The sequence below is a fragment of the Pyrgilauda ruficollis genome, unplaced genomic scaffold, assembly GCF_017590135.1.
Source record: "Pyrgilauda ruficollis isolate IOZ18807 unplaced genomic scaffold, ASM1759013v1 scaffold21, whole genome shotgun sequence".
NCBI classification, from domain to species: domain Eukaryota; kingdom Metazoa; phylum Chordata; class Aves; order Passeriformes; family Passeridae; genus Pyrgilauda; species Pyrgilauda ruficollis.
Window position 1 is genome coordinate 7,885,475 of NW_024520318.1, and position 25,577 is coordinate 7,911,051.

At 42.8% G+C, this 25,577-nt stretch overlaps 2 protein-coding genes across 5 annotated transcripts in view; one reads left to right on the forward strand and one right to left on the reverse strand.

Annotated features, from left to right (window-relative positions):
* The window catches only part of MCF2L2 (MCF.2 cell line derived transforming sequence-like 2), a 117,444-nt gene that overhangs the window by 51,529 nt on the left and 40,338 nt on the right, over positions 1-25,577 (reverse strand). The gene's annotated exons all lie outside the window — the stretch shown is intronic.
* On the forward strand, positions 5,629-25,204 carry B3GNT5 (UDP-GlcNAc:betaGal beta-1,3-N-acetylglucosaminyltransferase 5). Of its 4 annotated transcripts, XM_041467838.1 has the most exons (3): positions 7,036-7,084; positions 7,403-7,515; positions 21,108-25,204. In XM_041467838.1, the coding sequence occupies exon 3, from the start codon at positions 21,451-21,453 to the stop codon at positions 22,585-22,587; it is 1,137 nt and encodes a 378-aa protein (XP_041323772.1). In that variant the 5' UTR covers positions 7,036-7,084; positions 7,403-7,515; positions 21,108-21,450; the 3' UTR covers positions 22,588-25,204. The 4 variants fall into 4 exon arrangements, 3 of the variants coding, with proteins under 3 accessions (XP_041323773.1, XP_041323771.1, XP_041323772.1); XM_041467839.1 differs by lacking the exons at positions 7,036-7,084; positions 7,403-7,515 and adding an exon at positions 5,629-5,729; XR_005955190.1 differs by lacking the exons at positions 7,036-7,084; positions 7,403-7,515; positions 21,108-25,204 and adding exons at positions 5,668-5,738; positions 6,441-6,663.

Below are 25,577 nucleotides of genomic sequence, written 5' to 3' on the forward strand. Positions count from 1 at the left end.
TATGAAATGTATCTATTTTCACATTCAGGTTATGTATGTATATATATATTTTTTTTTTTTCCATTCATTTGCACACTGAATGGAAATATTTGCAATGGATCTTACTTATGTCATGTAAAGAGGGGAAATTGTTGTCCAGTCTGGAAAAGAAAAGGCTTTGGGAAGACCTTTTTATGGCCTTTTAAAATATAAAGGGGGCTTACAAGAGAGACACATTTACCAAAGCCTGTAGTGACAGCACAAGGGGTGATGGTTTTAAACTGGCTGAAGGCAGACTTAGATGAAATATCAGGGAGAAATTCTTTACTGTGAGGGTGGTGAGGCACTGGAACAGGTTGCCCAGAGAGGCTGAAGATTACTCATCCCTGAAAGTGTTCAAGGCCAGGCTGGAGGGGGCTCTAAACAACCTATTCTAGTGTAAGGTTCCTTGGCCATGGCAGGGGAGTTGCACTACAAGATTTTTGGGTCCATTCCAACCCACAATATTCTATGATTCCAGTATTTATCTCTGCCTCCTGTAGAAGCTCTGCATCTTCGGACAATAGCTAATGAAATCAGGAAACTTAGTTCTCTCCTGCCATACACAGCTCTGATGATTACAATAAGCACTTGGACACCAAAGCTTTCAGTAGCACTCCCTGAGCTACTAGTATTTTTGACACCAGTCTACACCTAAATTTAGCAATTCCCAGACCTAAAGTCAGCACATCTTTGCTATTGCTGATTTAGAATCGGGCTCTGGCACAATATTCTCATTCTGAAAATAGCTTCTAATTCCTTACCCAGGGCAGAAGTGCTGTCCTGCTCTACCCACACAACCTGATGATTCAGTGATACACTTATTCTCATGTTCAGAGTGATGCACAGACTGGAAGTCCCCAGAACTTGCTAGATCAATAACCCTGACCCAGGTAATAAGATACACTGAATCTAAAGGATTCTTTGATTTAAATAATATCCAAATCTACAATTGGAACCTGTCATTTAAGGGGACAAGCACCTTCAGGCACACAGGCTGCACACTCCAGGATGTGAATATGCCAAGTGACAGCTGGCTGCTGGTGTGCAGAAGTGATCCCAGATGCTCCACAGGTTTCCTAAGTATGTAAAGCACACTTTATGTGCATGTTCAGAGGACAAGCAGTGAGTCTGGACTGTGTACATGCTTGGAGATTATCTTGCATGTGTACAGAAGTGCTCCATGCATACATGATAGCTGAGTCTTAAACTTGACTCTCTTTCATTAAAGTCACAAAAATGGTACCTCAGACTTCAAACCCTGAACTGGTCATTCATGAAGTTAATTAGATCTGAAATAAATGTAGGAGAGATTACTGCCTCATGAGAATTTGATTCAGAAAGGAGAAATGTCATTATGTGACATGCTTCACCTGAGTACAAAACCACCAATGCCTTGCAATTTTCAGTTTATTATTCAGCAGTAATAGACCTGAATGAAGATGAAACATGAATTATATCCTAACTCCTGCCACTGCACAATGATCACTTCAAGATACACATTGTTGTGCTTGTAAGTGATCTCTGTTAAGGCCATATTGACCACTCACTGAGAACACTAAAACCGTATGCAAGATTTGGGGGGTCATCTCACGAAAAAAATGAGACTGTGGTCAGAATGCCCTGGAGCAGATGTCATACTTCTGTGTTTTCAAAATGAAGCACTAACACTGCCCAACATTCTCCCAGCCCTTGTTGCGAGGTGGACTAGAAAAATGCTGGGTTTATCAGATCCAAAGCAAATCAACCAGAAAAATATTCCAAATTTACAGGAAATTCAGTTTCCTGTCTGATGGGTATTGCCAATATCAGCTTTCTGGATGGAATTTCTTGATCAGTTTATCCACTCCATAACTACAAAGGAACAACTGTGCATCTTTGCATGCTCCCAGTCACTCCGTCCTGCCCCCTTCCTTGCATTTGACAGTGAGTGTACTCCAGCATGCACACTCAGGTAAACTGGTGGGCAAGAGGAGTTGGCCCAACTCAAAACCAACCTCACAAAAAAGACAAAAAAGGTCATACCAGCTGCTCAGGTGCCAGTCCTGTAAAAGGGACATGAAGGGACTACATGAGGTGGGTGTGGGGAGAGCAAAAGGTGCAGCAGCAGCAGCCCTAAATGAGCTAAGACTGGTTGTGAAACTATTTTCAGAACAGATCTATGAATCAGATTTCCAGCCATAAAATCACACCACAGAACAGCCAACCAAATAATTTCCCCACAATAACATTTGACCATAAATAGAATAATATCCCAGCAAAGTAGTCAATACATGATTAGGGCAGTTTGCTACAGGAACAGGCTGCCTACAGCCATTTGTGCAAATGAACTAGAAAGGGCTGCCTTGCTTGAAATTTTGTCAAAAATTCCCAGCTCTGTTATACTTAGAGTATAAGCACAGTCATGTGGTTGTGAAAGACTTTCACACTTCTCATACAAGAAGCACGTCAAGGATACACAGAAAGATGCTGGTTTGGCTTATCAAACAGAACTGTACTTCTGGATTTTTAGATTGCCTTTCCATTGATTGATTATCTCTTCTCATGGATTTTGGGCCTGGGCTATACTGGGCTGCACTGGACAACACAATAGGCGCTGTTGGATCATGCCAGTCCCTCCTGTTGGGATGGGTCTGCAGGATGAACACAGCAGCAGCTGGGCCAGAAGCACAACCCCTCTGAGAGCACTGTGTGGCTTCCTCAGGGCTCCTTGAGATTCAAAGGCTCAGAAGCATTAAATGGCAGGTCTCTGATCCCAACCTCCTTGTGCAAATACATCATTGGTAAGTAGGCTTCTGTGTTACAAAGTATTTTATGGAATTTTCCTCCGACCTTCCTCTTCCACTGGGCAACAATTGCTAAACCATGTTGTTCATACAGTAGGAAGCAATAAGAGCACAGCACCTCAACACAAATCAGCAGGAATTACAAACCATTCTACAAAACAGTAACATCTAGGTATTTCTCCGTGTTCTATTGAATCTTATCAACTCATTATTTACTCTGAAATAGGGCCTGAGGTTTCCAGCTGGATGTGAGGCCAATGAGCGGCCCATACAGGAACCAAACCCACGACCGAGGTTGATGTTGGTGCCATGGTGTGACGGACTGAGCGAAATGGAAAGGCTGTTTGGGTGCAGGGAGGCACCTGCTAAACCCACATCCCTACAAACTGCACTGTCCCACATCCTTGCACTGTAAACCACGCTGCTCTCTGAACAGTGACCTGAGCCGGTGCATGCAGGACAGAATGATTATAGCAGGGCAGGTTTCCTGGGGAAAACCACATGTGAGGGGCCTCTCAGAACAGCCAGCCAGATAGTGCTGCCTCCTGCTTTGCTGGTTCAGAGACACAACCGGCTCTGCACTTCTGCCAGGGCTGAGTGGGCCTGATATGGCCGAGAAGGGATGTTTAAATGTAATTTATAAACAAATAAGGGTGGTGCTCTGAAGAACTTCTGCCTACCAGCATCACTGGGGAAAAAAACAGGAGAGGTGAATCCTAATTTCTAAATAAGTTTTATCTCAACAGAGGACTGAACAAGATTTGGTTTAATACAAAGGAAATGGAAAGGGGAAGGGAAAGTGGAAAGGAAAAAGGAGAAAGGAAGTGAAAGTGGAAAGGGGAAGGGAAAATGGAAAGAAAAAAAAAGGAAGGGAAAGGGGAAAGGGGAGAGGGGAGAGGGGAGAGGGGAAAGGGGAAAGGGGAGAGGGGAAAGGGGAAAGGGAAGGCAAGGCGAGGCAAGGCAAGGCCATTCTGTCTACTGAAAAATAAAATCTATGAAGAGATACAGATAGAAACTTTCTAACTGTAATTTTAGGTCAGAAGCCGGATGAAGTGTGATTACTTCTGTGATATCAATTGGAGAAAATCCAGATCAATCAAGATGGGACATTAGTAAGGACAAAGAAAAGATTGTGGATCCTTTGAGCAGATGTCACTTATCAGGAAAAAAAGTGGACAAAACTGTATGACAAACTCAGTTTCTTTGCAGTGTTGATTAGAAATAGTAATTTTTATTCAATAATTGAAATATTTCTGACTTTGTTTTCTATGGACCCAGTTCTTCAAATCTTGTAATTATGTCTGAATGATGTTTCCACATAAATACACCTTAAAATTTAAAGTTATCTCCTGATTTTGAGAATGTGACTCATTGAAGCTGTATTTTCTGGAAGCTGCATTATCCAGACCAGATAATGCAGAAATGACACTTAAAAGTTACAAAGAAGAATAATGTATGGGGAAAAAAACCAACCGTTGTGTTTGTGAACTAGGGAAGGAATCAACAATTATCATTTTAGTATGAAAAATGAATGATGCTTTGTTTATAAGTTTATTTCTATTTTTTATTTAAACACTGCTCAGAAAACGTCAAATTTCCACTGTGACCTGCAAACTTTTCCTTCTAAGGTAAACTGAAGATTGCACAGAATTATATTTTGTCTTACTCCAGAATCAAACAGACAAAGGAAAGTCTGGAAAGGCTGCTATAAAGTATTTAGTCATACTAAGACACACAACAGGAGAAAGGAGAGATCAAGTGAAAAACTCCTTAGGCCTTGAAGCTTCCCAAGCAAAACCTGTATTGCAAAACAACACATCCTTCCATAGGACCATCAGCTGCTCAGGTTTTACCCTTGCTCTACTTTTGCTGGGTGACCTTGACAACAGTATTCCTATCTCTATTTTCTCTTGTGTGTGAAAAGAAAACAATTCCTTGCCTCACAAAGCCATTGTCAGATTTATGGTTGCAAAGTGACAAGCAGACCCTAATTGTCATGATATGCAATAGTTAAATTTCTATGAAGTCAATGATGAGGTCAGGAATGATTCAGATCAATCACAGTCATGTGAAAGAACTGGAGATATACAATGGGTTTGTGTTTGGTATTTATGGTCAGTGAGAAATCTATGATTCTGTGATTCTATAAAATTACACAAGGCACAACATTGTAGTGGCTTTTCAAGTGAATTTGAATGCCATTTTTAAACTCAGTTTTTCTCTTTACAAAAGTTTGGCAGAAGTGTATTCAATGAAGGCACGTTTATAGCATTTTCTTTGGTTTGTTTTTTAAATACTTCTGTCTCAGTCCTACTGCCCATGGAGACTAACTTACATGGAGAACTTATTGATGTTCTTCAATTAATCAGGCATTCCCCTTAGGCCGGTGTAAGAAAGTCACCAAGATTTGTGGGAAAGGTAGAAGAGAAAAAGAAACCCTAAATCTGCTCTTTTTTACTCCTCTGAAGATTCCCAACAGCAAAGGGAGACAAACAAGTTTCACTGTGACCTACAAAGTAACTACCCAGCAATAAGATGTTATTTGGCACCTCGGAGACTTAGAGGAGCAATTAGCTAAACTTTTATGGCGTCCCCTAAGAAACATTTAAGACAGAAGCACTTTAGAACTTTTAGCACATCACTTTTCTCACTCCGAGTGTCAGCGCATGACCGAGTTTTCCCACGTCGCGCACGGCAGTGTCACGGTGCCCAGCCGCTCGGGAGCAGCGCCGCGGGCGGGCAGGGCGATTCAGCAGCGGGACAGCCGAGCCGAGCAGGGAGCCCGGGCCGGGCGCGGGGAGAGCGGCGCAGGGGGCGGAGCCGGCGGCTCCCGGGCCGCCGGAGCCCATCTGCTGCCGGGGAGCGCCGTGGCCCGGCCCGTCCCTGCTGCACGAGGAAGCCAGCGGAGGAGAAAGCAGCTCTCCGGTCAGTTTGGTAGGTGAGGTGCGGGAATCTCTGCTGGGTGTCGTCCCGCTGCCCCTCGCGCTTTCTGAACTAAGAGCAGTTGGTTCCTCTGATGGCTAAAGCGAGTGCCGGCTAATTGAAAGTAGCGAAAATATTCCGGTTTTCTAAATGCTAGGGGTTTTTTTCCTCTTCTCTGCCTGGCTTCAGGGATTGTAAGAGCTGGTCTGTTCAGGGGAGGAGGGTGTCTCACTTCTCCGCGTTTCAGGAATTGCCGTTCCCTGCTTTGGACAAACGAGTTTTCCAACTGCTTTGTTTCCAAGGTTTCGGTGCAGACCGCATCCATTATTGCCGTACGCGCTTGCCCCTTCTCCCGTCCTAAAGAAGGGTCTTGTTGAGGTTTGGGATTTCAAATTTCTGTGATAAACGAGACCAACTTGAGTGTAGTTTTGAAGTCTGTTCTATGTAACCTTTTAGCAGATTCCCCCCAAACCTCTGATTGTCTGGCAGTCGATTATGTTTAAGGAAAAAAAAAAAAAAAGCCAGAAAATTATCAGGCTTTTTGTGGTCCTTTCAGGGTCTTTCTCATGCCCTGAGCCTTGGAGGGAAAACTCGCGGCCGCTCGAGCATTGCGGTGAAACAACCCATTCAAAGGCGCGCCGTTTCCTCCCGCCCCTTGTTCCAGCAGCCCCTCCCGGCTTCCTATTCCTCCAAAGATTTTTTTTTTTCCTACAGGAAAAGTGTGGTATTTTTTTTCTTCCTCCACTATTCCCACACAAGAAACTCGCAGATCCGGCTGGGAGTTTCTCCGCGCAGCCCTGCGTTGCAACACGGGGACGCGCCCCCGAGAGCGCCGGGGCTGCCGCCCGCCTGCTGAGCGCGGAACGTGGGCACGGAGCTGCCTCCGCCCCGAGCAGTTTTTGGGCACCCCGCAGGAAAAATCAGCAGGAGAAATCACATTAGGGAAAAGAAGGAGAGTGAACGCTTTCGCGTTTGTGCGAAGCAAAGCTTGAAAAAAAGTTTGTGGTTTGTTTTTTTGTTGTTGTTGTTTTTTTGTTATTTGTCTGTGCTCTTGGCCAGGCTGCGGAGTCTGGGAGGCTGGCGGCGGGGGCTGTGCGGGGACGAGCCCGCCGGCTCCCGCCTTTGTTTCCCCGAAGGGGCGCCCGCAGCCGCGTGGCTGGAAGCTGTTCCCTGCCTGCCGCCCCTCCCAGGCCGCTCCCGGGCTCCGCGGGTGCTCCGGGGAACGGGCATGGGGGAGGGCGCGTGGGGAGGATCTCCGTCCCTGAGCTGGGGGCCGCGGGGCTGCCGGGAGGCGGCAACAGCCAGCGGGGGAAAGCCCGTGGGGACAGCGGGGTGTCCTCCAGCCCGCGACTTTCCCGGTATGTTCGATTCTCCTGGGTTCTAAAGGTTTCGGGAGAGCTGGGGATGCCCTTGTTGCGCCGGGAGGCGGGCGCGGGGCAGAGCCGCGGGTTGGGCCGGGTTGGGGGCGGCGGGACCCCAGGAAAGGGAGAATCGCAGCGCCTCATCCGCGCTGCGGGGAGCATAGAGAACACCTGAGCTGTTGGGGGAACAGCAGCTTCGATAACTGCTTCTGCGCAAGATCATGGGAGTATCCGGAGATGGGAGATGCCGGTGTGAGCAACTACATGGACTGCAAGACAATGATAAGAACCCCTGTAACTGTCTTGACTCGGCAGGACAGTGCAGAACTCGGTACGTGCTGCAGCATCCTCAACTCGAAACTACCCAGGCATGCCTGAGGATCTCTCAGCAGCAGTGTTGAAACTACCAGTGCAGCTGTTGAAACCTGGTTTGTATGATGCTGTCTTGTTCTCACTTCTCCTCGATACTTGTATTTTTTCTAGCAGTTGGAAAGGGAAAGGGTCTAGAAAAGGAATGGATTGTTTTTTAAAAGGAAAAATAGCTGCAATCTAAGGGGTTTTTGTTGAATAGGGCAGGAGACAGTAAGTCACTGTTGATAACAGCTATGGAATATTCTAGCAGTATTCCAGAAGCCTGGACTGTCACATAGAGCTGGCTGTTGCTCTAGTATTATGGAAGTTATTGGTTGTTTTTCCCAAAACTAGTTTCTTAGAAGTCCACCATTTATTATATACAGAAATGTAGTATTGCAGTAAAAATGTGGGCTTTTTTTCAAGTAAGGGGTTTGGAGTTTGTTTGTTATTCTGCTTAGAAATATAATAGTATCTGCTTACTGATTGTCTTCCACTGAGTGAAACAAAACTGTATCACTTTCTCATTCTCTGAGGTCCCAAATTATTGAGAAACAAACTGGTTGCTCCTGCTGCCCAAAGCAGCAGCTGGGACAATCTCTCTGACATCTGGCCAAACTGGAGTAGTGAGTACTGATGCTAGGAATGGTAATTCACCTACAGATTAGGGAGAAGCATGTGGAAAACCCTGCAAGTCATGGCTTATCATTGGAAATGCCAGTGGCTGTTGTGTTTGGTGTCACTCTGCACCTACAGTGTTACAGCATCCAGGGTGTACTGAGCGGGTCTTCTGCCATGGTTCTCCCTCTGCGCCTGAGCAGTTGCCTAGGTAATCCTCTACCTTGAAGATGTTGATTACTAGAAGTACAGAAGTTCTGAGGGGGTTTTGTTGTTGGGAAACCTCCCTGTGGCATTGCTGTTACTGCAGTGGGTCTGGCTGGGCCTTGGGACTGGTGGAAAGAGGTGAAGGGAATCAGAACGTAATGGATGAGCACTACTGTGACGGATGAGCATTGCACTACCAACTCTTCGTTCCACATGGCACTTGAAGAGTTTAGTCAGATACCTTCCTTAGTTTCCTAGGATGTGCACATCTCACGTGAGGCCATCTCACTATTCAGCAGACCTTTAAATTCCTGTGGAAAGCAGCATGGCCTACTTCTGTCAGGTTGGCAGAAGTGAAAGCAGGATTTTTCTCTGATAAAGGAGACATATATTTGGATTCTTTACAACGTTTGGGAGATTGTGGTCCAGATCCTGAGACCTGTGAATTCCTGAGTCTTCAAAAACTGAAATAATAGTCATGGATACTAGAGGTTCCACTCTATCATAAGTTTTCCATGTAGGACAATTGCCCCTGGCAGCAAAGGGAAGAATGCTGAGGAGGATCTTTGAAAGATGACACTTGACTTAAATTTTATAGTCAATGGGGAAACCACCACCATGCATAGAAATAGGATGATGACACACCTTGATTTGGGAATTGCTATGTCTTAGAATGAACCCGTAGCAGTGTTGAAGTTTACTTGTTGTTTGGCTGGCTGTGTAGCCTGATCTTCAACTCAGAATTGCGGCTTGGACATGCTGTGGCTGCTACATGCCCAAATAACTCAGAATATCTAACAGATCCCAAGGATGCCTAAACAAGATGACCTCAGAAGAAGGGAATGTTGTTGTAAGCAAAAGCAACTTAGCTGGCAGGACTGTTGAAGTGGGACATACATGTACATACTACAAAGATCACAGGCTGGAGGATTTCCTGCCTTGGCTTTCTGCAAAGCAGTTTCATGAGGTCAAGGCTGACTGTCTGCTACCAACTCCAGATTTCAGAATGTAGTTTAAAACTTGAATAAAAAATGGTCACTCAGAACTTCCAGGAATTCTGCCATGCTCTGAAGGTACATGATCACCTTTCAGAAGCAGCAGCTCAACTTCACCAGCTCAGGTGAGGCAGGAGGTTGGGAATAAAGAACATATTTGGTCAACACAGAGCATATGGTTGGAGGTGCTTTAGGACATGGCAGCAAAGGAAGGGATTTAATTGGTCTTTTGCATTTAGAGCTAAGGAAAATTTCTTCAAATTGAACAAATGCTGTTGGCCTGCTAAGTCTGCTCACATTTCTTCTCCCATTGTATCCTGCATCATTTGTTTCTTCCAATCTCACTTCCACTAAGACCTGAGGAGGCTTGTCAGACAAAACAGACCTTTTGTCTTAGGGCAGAAAACTTAGTTTTTCTTGTTCTTTAAACTGCTACTCATCAGTGGCAGTTTACAAACCTCGCTGCAGCCCTGTGCCCTCAGCCCTCGATTAGCTGTGTTTTCCTAAGGAATATGAAATAGACAGAGGATGAACTTTCTGCTACTTGACTTAGTTAACTAAAGGATGCTTAGTCTTTAACTTTGCACTGTGGACCAGACTGTGCAATCCATGTGTTTTACTGTTAAAACCACACAAAGCGCTTTCACACAAAGTGCTTTCTTCCTTGGAAATTTTTGACTTTCCAGTAACATATTTATTCACTACATTTTTAGTAGGAAGCCTTCTAGTGGGTAATACGGGTGGCAAAAGTACCATACCTATGACTAATTGTTTGCTGAGGTTCTGGCTGCTTTGTCAGCAAGCCCTGAGTAAAGTCCTGTGGTAATTACAAATACTGGCTTTCTAGTGCATTGTTCTCCAAGTTCAACTTTCTAGAACCATCAGGCTTCTTTAGCGACATCTTTGCTTTTCCTTCTTAAGTCATCCTTAAATCATCCCTGCCTTGCAAGCCTATGCTCCTATCTTTGTAGCTTCCTTCTGCAGTCCACAGACTGGTGTTTTGTGGTTCTTTCTCACTGAATTGCATTCGTAATTTCTACTTTAACCCCGTTCCACTAAACTGTCCTCACAGCAGTTCCTAATCTGGTGCTGTGTGTGCAAGTGCTGTAGGTAGTTTGTTTGGCCTTACGTTAATCTTGTAAAGAAGTGTGAATGTGTATATATACACATATATACGACAGACACGTATTTTTAAATATGTAAAAATATTATTTTACTGTCTCTTGATGTTATTGACAAGTGTGACCTATTATCCCTTTCCCCTAAGCTGAGACAAGCACTTCTGGTTAAATGCAAATACACAAGTTCCTTCATTTAATTTACAAAGATTGCCACCTTGGAGAAATATCACTGCTTGTTAAACACATTGGGAGTGTTTAGCAGCTCCTTTGTTTGACTTTTCTGATCTGATTTTAATCTGGAGGAACTCTTTCCTTAGCCCTCTGTTTTGTGGCTTGTTGTGGCTGCTTGTTAGCAGCTGTCAGAGAGGGCACTTGATCTCTGGTGAGCTGGAACTGCAGGATGCTGTTCCTCAGTGTTCCTCCTAAGTGCATGGGGTGGGGAAGGAGCGGTGCTTAGCTTTGCTTTTCTGCCATGAGCCTGTGCTCGTCCTGCTCCCCATAGTTAATAACGACTAAGAGCAGGCACGTATCTCCTGTTCAATCCCTGCCCTTGTTGCATTGCAGAAGAGGCTGTATAAAAGCCAAAATTCTCCTTAGTTCCCACAGAAGTAGGAGAGGACTAATGGAATTCATCCCACCCTGTTTGCAGACAGGCTTAAACAAAGCCTCGCACCGCTATTATCCCAGCCAATCTGCAGCTCCTTTGTATATGCTGATGGTTCTCGATCCACATTATCCTAAAATCTGAAATGCTTACGTCTTTCTGGCTGGCTTGAGGCAATCACGGAGACCCCGAATATGCATGTAGAAGCCTACAGTACTGAATCTGTTTTTAAATTTTCAAAGAACTATCAGTTTGCTATGTGAAATATTTGACTGTCTTAAAAACTTTAAAATGTGCAAACCACATGAGAACCTTGAAACTTATGTAATCATATAAAATAATTGAAATTAAACATTTCACTACTGAACTAATGGAAAAGGATAGCTGGATAGGTGAATCCAGATGTTGTAGAAGTGATAAATCAGTAGTGAAACGTTATCCTCTCTGGTCTTTTTTTGGTGGCCAGCTCATCAAGTGGACTTATAATAGCAAAACTTTGCCGTCTTGTATAACCTTCTCCCCTAACTGACAGCCCCTTCCCAAGAAGTGGGATTTTTTATACAAATAGAGATTGGGGAACATGAACCTTACAGGTTTGGATAGTACTTTTTTGTTTAGGAGTGCCTCTACCTCCGTGCCTCTTAACATAACGTTTCTTCAGTTTCAATGCTACAACTGTTTTGGGCTATTCTTTGGTCTGTGAAAACTGTGAATGCTTTCAGAAATGGAGGCTGGAAGTTAGGAGAAATGGACAGTCTGATGTGTTCCTATTTCTAGGTAATGATTCCTCAAGTTGCAGTGACTCTTTAGTTGAATTTAAGGTGCTGTTTGTGTAACTTTAATTTTAAAGTAGTTTAAAATGTAAGTTCTTAACTTAAAAGTTAAGTTCTTAACTTCTGCTAGTATATCTTGGATGACTGGTACTTCATGCTTTTATAGAAAATGTGTGTGTATATATAGTATATATAAACTTCACATTTACACAGCATCTGCACAGTTTTATTAAATTACTGCTGAGCTACCCCAAATGGTAATTAATCTCTCAAGAAAATAACTGCAGTACAAATGCTAAACAAGAAATGAATGCATGATCGGACAGGCTGATTGCTTGATTCACATAGATGCATTTCGTATGAATGAAGGAGACAACCCACTAGATGGGATTATGCAAAAAGCAGACAGGGTCATTAACAACTTTCCTCTTCCCTCAGCCTCCGGCAGAAGACAGCATTTCTCTCTTTCTGCTTAAGTGCTGGGGGTAGCTATGCACAGCAGTGAATGGGAGGGGGTGAGGATGAGCAAGGGCAGACTCTGTTCAGAGACAAAGAACAGTGCGCAATGACTGTCTCTTCTTAAGTGCATGTAGGTCTGTGGGTGTACAGAAGGATGGAGTGGCTTGGGCAATATTTGCTCTTGGTGATCTCAAGAGGAGGCCTCTGAAGTGTTGTGGTGGTGGCAGCTCCACTACATTCATGGGAGGGGATGAGCCATTAGCGGTCATCTTAAAGAGGTTCTCTTCCTCATTATCATTAATCAGAAAGTTCATTTTTTGTAATTAATTATTTATGCACATGCGTCCTCGGATGTTGATAGAAGTATTATTTTTCTCCACAAGCAGCTTCCTTTCTAGGCTGATCCTATAGTTTAAATTACTAGACCTGTGTGTGTAAGCGTGTGCTTTGTGCGTGGTAGATTCAGCATAGTGTTGGACCTTGCTGGGTGTGTGCATGTGGTGGGGAAAGCATGGCCTTGAAACTGCAGACCTGGATACCTCCCTAACAACAGAGCTGAAAACCAGGCTATGTACCTGGTTGATGGAACAGATTTTAGTAAAAGTGGTGTTGGTTCTGACTGAAGGGATCTTAGGATGGGAATGAGCACTAGTGTTCTGCAACCCAGCTTCCTCAAATTCTTGTGGATGTGCTTTGCAGGTTACAAGCAAACCTGAAGATTTGTCGCCCTGGGCTCTACTTGTAGGTTTGGGAAAGGATTTGAAGCAGAAAAGAGTGAGGCAGGACTTCTGTCATGCTCAGTTGTCTGTAGGGCATAAATGGTGTCTGAATGGTAAGTCAGCATGAGACTTGGCTGAGTTGAATGAGCCATGCTTAAGAAAGCAACTGAGATTATTTGGGAAGTCTTGATGGGATGGTACTCTGCTATATGGACTCAAGAGTTCACCTCTGGTCTGTGCTAACCAGTGCAGAACAGGGAGAGTTAATCTAATAGAGCACTAAGAAAACCCACCACTCCTATACCATTCAAGTTAACCAGTATATTTGACATTTTTAATTCCAACATGTTTTATCATCACTGGTCTAACTGAAAGAGAAAACCACAATAATTTGGCACAAAACACTCTGCATCCTAATCTAAAACTGAATTTACAAATTCTCATTTGTCTGTCTTCCTGCCTTAATGCCGACATTGTAGTGGCCCATGCAACATCCAAGCTCTTGCTGCAGTGTGGGACATTCATTTGGAGTTTGATGCTGAATTAGGTTAATAGGCTACAGTATTGTCTGAGGAAGAGGGATAGACTGGGAAGCAGATGAGAGAATATTTACTCTGGAATGAAAATCTTAAAATCTAGAAATAGCCATGGTACAATGGTGTTAGCCTTTGGTTTAAACAAGCCCTTCACACACCTTCTGACTCACTGCATTATTTTTAAGTATTCTTACTGGGCAAAAGAAGGTTTTCTGTGAGGCCCCATAAAAAGGCAGCTTGAACTAGTCCTACAGTTAGTTGTGTCAGTCTGAAACTTTACGTCCTGTTTTAGCTTGATAGCTAGCATGGAAAAAGTCTGCTTCAGATAGTTGTTCAGCTTGATCTTCAAGTATGGCCTGCAGACTGCAACAGAAATCACCTTGGGTTTGTGGGGAAAATAGGCAGGAAATAACACCTCTAGATGTAGCTGCAAATAAATATTTGAATGGGCCTACTTAAAGCAGTCACCTAAAAAATTATTGATTAGGTGGGGCTCTGAGGTTGTAGCTCTTTGACTGGAACATGCTATGAAACAGGGACATTCAGTATTAATGCCTAACTAGGGAATTTTTAATTTCTTGTCTTCCAGTGTTGAGTTTTGTACTGGACCCTTAGCTGCTTGATATTTCACAATTGCTTTCTCTAGTATGGGGAAAATAGTTTTCTTCAGTGTTCAGCTCAAAGTGTGCCATGTTTAATGGGATGTCCTTCTTGCAAGATTGTCTGCAATCCACTTTTGGAAAGAGGTGAATACACTAATGTGGGACAGAAAGTAGTGTTGAGCTCTTTGTATTGCCTCTTGTGGTCCTTGCCCACTTTTGCAGGCAAGCTGTGTTTATAATATCCTGGGAGTAAGTGATATTATAATCACTAAAAAAATTAATTACACCACTAGCACAGAAGCTTCCAGATAAGACTCCAAATAGAAACAGAAATTATCTACTGTAAAATGAAGAGGGAGGTGACTTTCCAGAGGCTATAGTAATGGGGTAACATTAACAGCTGCAGTTAATGTGCTCTATCCCTTTGCTACCTCTTTTTGCCTTGATGCATGGGAGTAGGAAGGAATGTGTGCCAGAGTCGTATGTCTTTAAACGCTGGCGCTGTGAAAGTGAACTTACATAAATTCAGACTGCTGCTCAGTGCATTATTAGAGCTCATTGCTGCCAAAACAGATGTGGTGGGTTGAACAGTAGGTGCCATTACAGCCTTTGTAGCTGAGTCTCAAGGGTTCTGACTTGTCTGTATGGAAGTTAAGTGCTTAACTTAGTCCTTCCTCTCAGAACATGAGGACATGTGGCCTCAGTCATGTCAATGACAGACAGAAACTTCAGAATATTATCCTTACTGTCAGTGCAAAGAACAGGCTCTTTTCATCTCATCTGCTGCATGTCAAGCAAAAAAATTCGTGTTGGTGCTTGTGCATTTTATGCAAAATCCCTTGAAGTAAATGACTCATATTTTGGAGACTCATTCTGGAAAATGCCATCCTTCCTTCCAGCTTGTATGGGGAAGAGTCTGCAGTGGATATGGGAGGTTAAAATAACTGAGAACTGCAGGCTAATGTAGACTGATGCTTGAAAGATGTGGTCCTGCTCCTCTCCTGCCATCTCTATAGTGGCTATTTTGGACAACTGATCTTGATAAAAGCCAGTTAAGAAGGCAAATCTGTCCTTTCTGGCAGATGTCTCCATTTACATTGGCTTGTAGCAGCTGGGAAATCATTCTCTCTCTTTCCACCCAATAGTGGAAAATTAGAAGAAATAATTCTCTTTCTTTCCACCCAATAGTTACAGTAAGTGCAAAACCTCTGTAGAAACTAAATCTCTATTGGCAATTAGCTGCTTCCTGGCAGTGCTGAGCATTTACAACCTGTTTCTGCTTCCAGCCCTGAAGGAATTGAACTGCTTTACTCAATTGCCATCTAAAGCTTTGCCATCCTTTTAATTTCTCTGCCAGCACTGCTCAGTACTTGCAAGTTTTAGCCATCAGTGACAATCAGCAATTGGGCACAGCTTCAAAAGGCTCATTTTTATAGGTGGTGTTGTAGTTATTCTGATACAGAGCTTCCCTGGACAAAGTGCTGTGCTTCAATGCCCATTGTTTTTAAATAAGGGGGTTCCTCTTGACTGAGCAATTTCAGAATAATTTAAGGAGTTTGTGTTTTGGAAAGTGTTGGATGTTCATCTTCATGGAAGGTCAGGTGTCTGTTCAACCTGAGAAGTCTTCAGCACATCCACAGACAGCATGTAAGAATGCTGGTGTACCATCCCAGGAAACTACACCATGAGTAGGAGCTGCAGGCAAACTCAAGAGCTTGCAGGGTGAAGCCTGCATTGGAAGTTGTTGAAGATGGGTTATATGTTCTTGAAAAAAAATTTGCAAAATTTTCTAAACTTTTCATTGATCTTTGGAGCACAGGACTGTTTCTTTTGTTAATTCCATTGCCATTGTGACCATGTTTTCCTCAAGAATGCTTGTCTGAATTGGCTTCCATTTCTCAACAGTTTGGACAGAACAAGGTGTAACAGGGGAAGTCTTTACATTTTTGAAATTATTTTCTTTGCAGGCTGTTTGTGACTTCTTTTCATCTTAGTGCTTGCAAACTATGTAGGAAGGCAGCCTTAGCTAAGCAACTTACTGCATCTTTTTTTGCTAATGTGACCATCTGTCACTGTGGCAGGAAGTCCTAGAAGTGCCAGGAACTGTTCTTCATTTTGTGGCACAGCTCACATAAAAGAAGAACCTGAAGATTAATATATAAGTGCTTAATATATAAGAAGTTTTTTAAAAATGGGAAGTGAAGAAGGAGGATACAGGCTTGGGAAGAGATGACAGATAACATGACTTGTGAAGACGTGTCAGCAACAGAAAAACCATCAGAGGAACCTGGGTTACATAATCTTGTAGCTAAAGCTGTAAGCAGCAAAGTCCATTCAGGCTTTGCTCCCATTAACTTAGACACATACTTTCATCGTCATTACTCAGTCATAATGAAAAATCTTTATAAACTTGTGTTTTGACGGCTTATTTGATGTGTGAACTTGACTAGATTTCCTTTGGACTTTGGGTGTAAACAGTACATAAATCAATACTAGAGATGGGAGAGTTCAATTTCACAGGAATTATAGCTGTTTAAATTGCTTCAAACAGCAAAAAAGGTTTTGAATTCTACTTAACAAATAAAACTCTCAAACATATCAAGACGTGTTCTTTGGACCCCATAGCCCCTTTCTAAACAGATTTTGAAACTTCAAGAAAATCCAACTCACTCTTTTCAGGATTGTCCCATCCTTACACTAGGCTTGACACATCTCTCTGAATTTAAAGCCAGACAGTGATAATCTTGGCCCACGCAGCTTTAACTGCAACATATCTGCCTCTGTCACCTCTGTGGCTGGGCACATTCCTTTAGTGCTGTAGAAGTGGTGTTGCAGCTTAGAGGACATCTCATGTCACATCTGACATCAGGATGGAGCAAGCAGGATGAAGTGCAGGTGAAACAGGAGCTGAAACATCTCTACAATGTGCCTTCTAACCTGGGCATCCACTGTAAAGCTGATATGGAGTGACTCGTGTGACAGAACTATCCTGACCTTAAAGCAAAAGCCTGTCCTAGGGCTTCAAAATTTCTGTAGTACCAGAGCCTGGCAGTAGCCTTAGAACTGAAAAGACTGAAAGCATTAGATACAATGTTACGTCTGGTTCTACAAAAGAAAACCCTTGAGTCCTATTGTGCACTTAGGTTAGGCACAGCTTGACCTCAATTAGCCACTTTCTGATACTTCCTTCAGGGATTCAGCAGGTTGCTTTTTGGGGGTAAGAGGATGGGAGGAGCTGAATTTGGATTATTGAGCAACTATATAAACTCCAGAGCTGTTGCAAGGTGTGAAAGGTTGGCGTGGTAAGGATGAAAGGGCAGAGTGACTGTGAGGCTGTCCCCAAAAGCCAAGGACAAAATATGGACATAGAAAACAGCAGCTCTTCAGATTAATTCTGTTTGGAACTAGGTAATGTTTGAGGTCTTCAGTCTTTCTGGTAAATCTTCTGAACTTTAACCAAGAGTTGCTGATATGAAAGGGCCAGTTGCTACAAGTTGATTGTAAAAAATGGTTCTATTTCAAATAGTGTTTCCTGGTATATCCTGGCAAAGCCACTTGTGATCTGAACTAATCTTCTGTCCTAGGTGGAAGAGTGAAAAATAACTATACATTATGATCTTTGTCCTAAAATACACGTTGTGTCTTTTGTGTAAACATTGTCTCTTCATGGTTCTTCCTGTGAGGGTCTGTGCCTCTGGTGTCTCATGTCTAGTGTGTCTTTATTTCTCTCTAGGATGTGTCTTGTCTGTCTCTCCTTAGCTGACTTTCCAAAACTATTCTACTTCTATCCTAAAACAAACTTCATACTGACTTTTTTTCAAAAGTTAAAGTAGATTTGCTTTTCCATAGTGGTCACTCTACAAACTATTGAGTTTGCAAGTCAAACTATGCTAGCTCCTCTTTCAGCCTAGAATATATTCCAGATGCAAAATACAGAACAGTGAGCAATTGCTACAGTGAGTCATGCTTGTGGAAGTATTGAAAGGTTAAATAAAAAACTCATTCAGCAAAGACAAGATGGCAAAAGCCTGCGGTTCTTGCATCTGGGGGAAATACCACAGGCAGCTCTAATCTTAAATCTACCGGAAATAAAGGCAGTTACAGGAACTGTGTATGGATCCATGGTTCTTACAATATTTCTGCAATATTAGAGTGGATCTAACAGCTTTCAAGCCACAAGACAGAAAATGCACAACAAGAGGAAAACCAGCTTAATTATGGTCAGAAAAATGACTGTCAGGCAGAGTTTTATCTCTGTTCCATGGTGTTTCCTCTTGCTAGGGAGAACATTGATGAATTGGATTGCTTTCTTTTCCTGGAATGATGAAATTTGAATAGCAGCAAATAGCTCCTCTGGTGTCTCAACCTGCTTTCCTGTTAAGGGAAGGACAGCATGACTAAGTCCAAAGGCTGGGTCTTGTAATTGGGCTATAAAAAGTTCTGACAATCAAAGAGACTCTACTTGTGCATTTGTACCTTCAGTGCACATCTCCATGCGTTTTTGGAGAGAGATGGGCAAGTGGGTATAGACCTTCTTAAATTTCATCAGTACTGTTCATCTATAGTTGCATTTTAAAATTTTACTTGAGAGGTATTTTTCTGAGGAGAATTCTGAATAACTTTTGTTGACTAATGGTTCATCTAATTCCACTGAACTAGAACAAGGAAATGACAACCAGACTGTTCCAGCCCTTAGCCAGTTAATTTTATGGCTTTTTTTTTTTTTTTTCCTCACAGGAAAAGTTTAAGTTCTCTTTCCAGCATCCCTGATTTCAGGAAAGGGTGCTAGGGAGCAGAAAACTTGAGTCTACACATGTCTCTTGACAAGAAAACTTGAGTCTACACTACACTCTTGTCCCCTGCTACCTGCTCCATATTTAAAGCTGTTTCCATGATGTGTTTTGTGGTGGATTTTTTTGGTGGGTGTGTGGGTTTGGTTTGAGTGTTGTTGGTGGTTTTGGTTATTTTCTGGAGACTATTTTTTTCCCTAGTGGGGAATAACTGTCACGTAGGTTAGTTTCACTGCTAGCTTGCAGTGACCATGTCCTTTTTATCTGTGGTGTTGACTGTTGTCTCCTTTTACCAGATGGCTTTGACAATTGCAGACTGTTTCCTGAACTTCTTATCCAGGTGTAATCTAAAAAAGTTGTATTTGGTGATGAGTATCCCTGTGTTTACCAAGGTAAACTTTGCTTCAGGTGGTTAAATAGATTGCCTTGTGGTTCCTTTGCTTTCAGTCCTCTGCTTTAAGTTTATCATGATGGCAGTGAACAACCTGACAATCTGGTAGCTTCAGACACACTCCTTCAAAAGGAACCACCAAAAGTTGGGATTTCTATAACACTCCAGCTTGTCTGCATCCCTGTGCTTCATCTGAAACAAAAGTAAGCTTTGCAATAATGTTCTATTGTAAAGTTGCTGAGTTTATAACTCTGAGGTGTATTGTTTAACTTCATGTTTCCAAAATAAAAAGGGTTTAAACTGATACTATAAAAAGCGCTGACTGACTTTTATTCACCAAACTGCCCATACAGCTCTTCTGTTACGCATTACAATCTGCAATCCTTGGGTACACCAATGCATGGTTTCAGTTTTGAGCAGCTGGTCCCCTTCCTGGAGCACCACAAAATTGCCCCAGGTATTCTTATCGCTGTATGCTCTGTTGTGTTCTCATCATGCTATTCTCATTGCAAGACTTCAGATGGCTAAAACAGTCTCAAAATATTTGTGTTGCATGTAACTTCTGACTTGAAAGTGATAGCTTGTGTTCTCTTGCTTCTGGGGTTGTTTCCATGCAACAAGTGCTTAGTTCGTGGGATGTCCTTCCTTATGGTGCTAGTCCTACACTTCTTGCTTGACAGCTATTTTTGGCTTTTTATGGGATGAACAAGTAGTTGCCGCTTCAGGCTGCGCTTGTTTATGATACAGCAGACAACTCTGGCTACAAGAACCAAATTTTAACGTGCAGGGCAAGAAGGCTGGACTTGGGGGGCTTTTTGTGCTTTGGATTCTTCTCTTAAAGGCTGGCCGGTAGCAGAGACAGTAGCGCTTAAGTGCGAGCGGTGTACCTGTGGCGCCTAACAGGAGAGGCAGTGAGTCTGTGTGTCTGTGTGTCAGTCCGTGTGTCCTGGGTAGTTCGGGTGCCCGAAGGTGCGGGCCGGGCAGAGCCAGTGTGTCTGTGAGTCTGTGTGTCTGTGTGTCAGTCCGTGTGTCGCGGTATCTCGGGTGCCCTGAGGGGCCGGGCAGAGCCAGTGTGTCTGTGTGTGTGTCTGTGTGTCAGTCCGTATGTCCCGGTATCTCGGGTGCCCTGAGGGGCCGGGCAGAGCCAGTGTGTCTGTGTGTGTGTCTGTGTGTCAGTCCGTGTGTCGCGGTATCTCGGGTGCCCTGAGGGGCCGCGCGGTAACGGCCGGCGCGGGCTCGCGGCGCCTCACGCCCCGCGGCCGTTGTGCCCAACGGCCGCTCCCCTCAGGCCGGCGCGGACGGGCGGAGCGGCGGGGCCGGCCTGGGGCATGGCGGCCGGCAAGGTGCGGGACGAGGCCATCGCGGAGCCCCCAGGGCTGGGGGGGAAGGAGCGGTGCGGGCAAGGGGGCGGCGAGGCGGGACCCCGAGCTCTGGCCCGGCGCTCGCTGGCCGGGCGCAGTCGCAGGGCTCCGCCTGGCTCCGGGTTCAGCAGACTGCCGGCCCAAAAGGCAATTTGTAAACCCGGCCGTTTGTGGCGTGCGGCGCTCTCCGGCCTCAGAGGAATTTTAAGATTGTCATCTGCCCTCTAACCCCCAGGGCAGTGGGGGTTTCTAAGAAGGAGGGTTCTGTGTCAGTCTCCTCTTTCAGTGGCCTCTGCAAGCTTGCTCCAGGCCACTGACTGCCTCTGACTTGCTGCCAGTCGGCTCTTTTTTTGTCATTTTGAGGAGTAGGACAGATGTGTGTATGTGGGTGGTGATGGGCAGTGACTGAGAAATCAGCTCATTTCCATGACCAAACCTAAAACCAAATGTGTTAATAATAATTCACTTAAACTTTTCTTCTCTCCCTCTTCAGAATTGGCAGGTGTTCATCTTCATGAAGGAAGGAAACACTAGAAGTTCCAACTAGAACTGTAATGTTTGCTTCAAGATGCCCCAAAGGGAAAATACTCATCTGCAAGTCTCATCTTTCAAAACTGCCTGTGTTCTTTCAATCAAAGAAAAACGTTTTTTGAGAAAGATGACTTGTGAAGTCTGTGAACAAAGCTGTCTTCACAAGGATACTGAATGAAAGACATCATGCCTTACAAGGGACACTTATCGTGAAGGGTGACACTGTGCTGCTCTTAAACTAAAACACAGGCACTGTAAAAACACTGCTCCTGAACAAGAGTAAGGATTATAAAAACTGCATCAGAATGTTTGTTAGTCCCAGAAGAGTCAGAAAATGTCATTTTTTGCAGATATGTGCCACTTGCTTCATACTGTGTCTCATGATTTTTTGGGTACCATTTGATAATCACATTGTGAGCCATATGAAGTCCTATTCCTACAGATACCTCATAAATAGCTACCATTTTGTGAATGATAGCCTGTCTATCAGCAGGGATAACCTGAACAGAGTATCAAGCTACCAATACTTGATCAACCACAGAGAGAAATGTCAGCAGCAGGATGTCCTTCTCCTATTGTTTGTGAAGTCTTCTCCTGAAAACCGTCATCGAAGGGATGCAATTAGACAAACGTGGGGTAATGAGAAGTATGTTCATTCCCAACTTAATGCCAATATTAAAACCCTTTTTGCTTTAGGACAACCAACTCACCATCTGCAGAAAACACAGCAGCAAAGAGAACTTGAGCTCGAAGACCAGAAATACCAGGATTTGATTCAGCAAGACTTCTTGGATACTTTTCACAATCTTACTCTTAAATTGCTTTTGCAGTTTAGCTGGGTGAATGCCTACTGTCCTCATGCCAGGTTCATTATGTCTGCAGATGATGACATATTTATCCATATGCCAAATCTCATTGCTTATCTCCAAAGTCTCACACAAATGGGTGCTCAAGATCTCTGGATTGGTCGTGTCCATCGTGGATCCCCTCCCATAAGAGACAAGAGTAGCAAATACTATGTTCCATACGAAATGTACCAGTGGCCCTCTTACCCTGACTACACAGCAGGAGCTGCTTATGTAATATCAAATGATGTAGCAGCTAAAGTCTATGAGGCTTCATTGACTCTGAAAACAAGTCTTTATATAGATGATGTTTTCATGGGTCTCTGTGCCAATAAAATGGGAATTGTACCACAATATCATGTATTTTTTTCGGGGGAAGGAAAGGCTCCATATCATCCCTGCATTTATAACAAGATGATGACATCTCATGGACATGTAGATGATCTCCGCCAGCTCTGGAAGCAGGCTACAGATCCCAAAGTTAAAAAGATTACTTCAGGGATTTGGGGTAGAATGTACTGCAGACTAGTCAATATTGTGCTTCTCTGTAAACTGTACTATGTGGACACGTATCCTTGTTCAGCTGCGTTTTCTTAATACTTGAATATCTGCATTGAAGATCCACTGAGCCAAGACAGAGCAACAACATTTTAGGTGTTTATCCAAAATATATGTAAACATGGAATGAGGTAAAATTTACACATGAATACTTGGGGTGGGCAGAGGGAGAGGAAGAAGACGGTCCCAGGGTCCCAGATTCTGTTCAGAGACTTATTGGAATAGCTCTCCTGTTGTACTTCAACTTTTTACATTGTAGCCTCTTTTTTTACACTCTTCAAGGGATGCAAATCTGGATTATAAGTGAACTATAATGGACTTGATTTCTAGACTTTGAAATGCTTGTTGAAAATATCTGTTTCTTTGAACTTGTCAGTAAGTCTTGATGGTTTTTATAAAAACTATGTGAACTAAGGCATGTGGCAAAAAAACCTCTGTTGTATCAGAATGGAGTAGACCTTTCAAAAAGAGAAAAGTGGAACTTCTGACTTGATGAATGAGACTATCACAGTAGTTTAAGGTAGTGTAAACTCTCTACAAATATTCACCATTTCTCAGTGCTTCATACAAAGTCAGTCTGGACCTGCACAGCTGACAAACAGTGAGTGCTAGAAGTGAAGACCTGCTACAATTGTTTTCTCAAAGCTGCCTAAATCTTTGAAATAGGGAAACAGTGTTTGGATGCCCTCTGACTTGGTTGTTTTAAATAACAAAGGAACTCCCTTTAGAACCTGAAGCTACAAAAAAACAAATACCTCTCATGTTAGTGGTTGGGCTAATATTTCTCTGTCTTCTGAAAACTGAATCAGCACATTTAAAAAGTCCAATCTTTAATAAGCAAATAAGTTAAGTTAGTTTTCTGCTAATAATGCTTCTATTTTCCAGTATTCTAGAGGTGAAAAGCAAGCAAAAGTCCCTGGGAAAGTTACTTACAGCTAGTTTAAGACTTAAATACTTTAAAAAAAGCAAAATTTCGTCCTTGTACCAACAGAGAGGGAGGATATTTTCTGTACAAACTTTGCATTGAAGGGATAGGGAGATGGTGATTCACACAAACTCAGTACACAAAGCATAATAACTAAAATATTTCTCCTGAAGTTAAAATTGTATTTAAAGCTTCAGGGTTGTTGGTGTCCACAAACCCAACAAGTTGGGTTGGTGTACCTTGAATATATCTCAATGTTAATATCACTTGGAAAGGAACAAAATGCCTGTGCTTTGTAAGCCAAAACAGAGCTAAGTGATGTGCAAACTGCAGCCCTTATGAGTTGTCCTGTGGTGCCATAAAGATACTGTAGAGAACTAGAGTTGTAGGCTGCCTGCAGCCCTTGCACAGCTCAGTCATGGTGCTTCCACAGACTCTCAGGACAGTAGCTTAGTTGCTAATTGCCAAACCTGTGGCAGCTGTACAGGACGTGCTAGTTTGAAGCTGTGAGTAGTAAACTTGGTGTAACTGCTACTGCTCTTGGAGCTGTGCTGCAGGTGTTCTGGCTTGAATGGATAATGGCATCTGTCAGAGCAGACAGAATCCAGGAGTGAGCTTGCTGACTGTTCTCTAAGCTGTTCGGATGGAGGGTAGGTAGCTACTGGAACTAAGTCAAACATGTAACTTTCTATAATTGGTTTTGCAGAAGGAAGATAATAAGATTCCTAAGTGGTCCCAAATGTTGGGCATATCAAGAGCTCACAAAGAAGTAATTTATCAGTGTCAGAATGACTGACGAGTATAACAGCTATACTTCAGAAGGAACAAATCCAATTTCTCTCTTGCCTAAACAAATGGATAATAGTACTGGGGATGTAGATCTTTATAACCTGTTGCATACAGAAAAAATAAATGCACATATAGAGAAGGTATTGTATATTGAAGGAAAGCTGCTTCATCAGATTTCTGACTTCTTGTGAGCCGTTTAAATCAACAAAGCTGCACAGCAAAACTGCACTGCTAGAAAAGCCACCCTGTTCACTGAAGGGAAAGAGGGTCTTCATATGCAGTATGCAACCAAAATGTGCTAGTAAGACTATAGTCTTGCAGCATATCTACGTGTTGGGATTTGTTTTCACTCATACATGCAAAAGTAAAGTAATCTTTAAGTAGCTTTAACTAGCTAACATCTAAAACGCTGCTTATATGTAGTTGCCATTATCTGAAAATCACTTTTGACCATTGAAATACTTTGTTTTACAGTTGGTTTGAGCTTTGTTTGGATTGTTTCTTAATCTTAAAAGAGCCTTGATGTTTGTGGTATGCATTTTCTTTTGCTGCAGTGAAAAGAAGTTGCTCGTTGAATAAAAAGGAAAGCATGAAGGCACTCCTTTAAAAAATAGAAGAGACATAGAAAACTTCATATTTTCTGGTTCTAAACACAAATGAAGATTTGTACACTTCCATCAGGAATCTTTTTTAACAATAGTCTCAGTGCTCCAATGCAGGGCTGATAGGTTTTGCTTCAAATAAAACGGTATCAGCCTGAATGGTCACTCCTCATTAAGAGTTTGACATTGTTGCACAGCATATTTAATGCTATTTTTTTATCTGTTTGTTTGGTTTGCATCAGTTTCCCTTTGATATTACTAATTTTTATACAAAGTATTCAATATTTATTCTTAAACTTTGCTCTGTACCACAGAAAGACAGTTGTTTTGTAAAATTTGTTTTGAATAAACAGACTTATTTCTTTTAAAAAAAAACCTAAGAATACAGAAAAGATAAATATCTCTTGTTGCCTTCTTTGTAACTGACAGGATCAGTTGTGATACTTTTAAGTTTTGTTCTGAGTTCCCTTTTACAAGAGGACTTCAAACTGCTCCTCATTCCCCCACCCTGCCCCGGTGTGTGCAAAAAGCAAAATTGGTGTTCCTTGTTTACCAAGCTTCTAGGTCTAAAGTTGTATAAAATTGCCAGGTATTAGAAGCTGAACCTGTTGTTAATGTTATAATTTGTATGTTCTCTTCAGGCAGCCGTTCCCCTGGAGATGTGTATCTGTCTACACAAGATTTGAGATCATACTTCGAACCTTTGGAAAGTA

What these genes read in the sequence shown, in the direction of transcription:
- B3GNT5 (XM_041467839.1), top strand. Translation starts at nt 21,451, where the DNA reads ATGTTTGTTAGTCCCAGAAGAGTCAGAAAATGTCATTTTTTGCAGATA.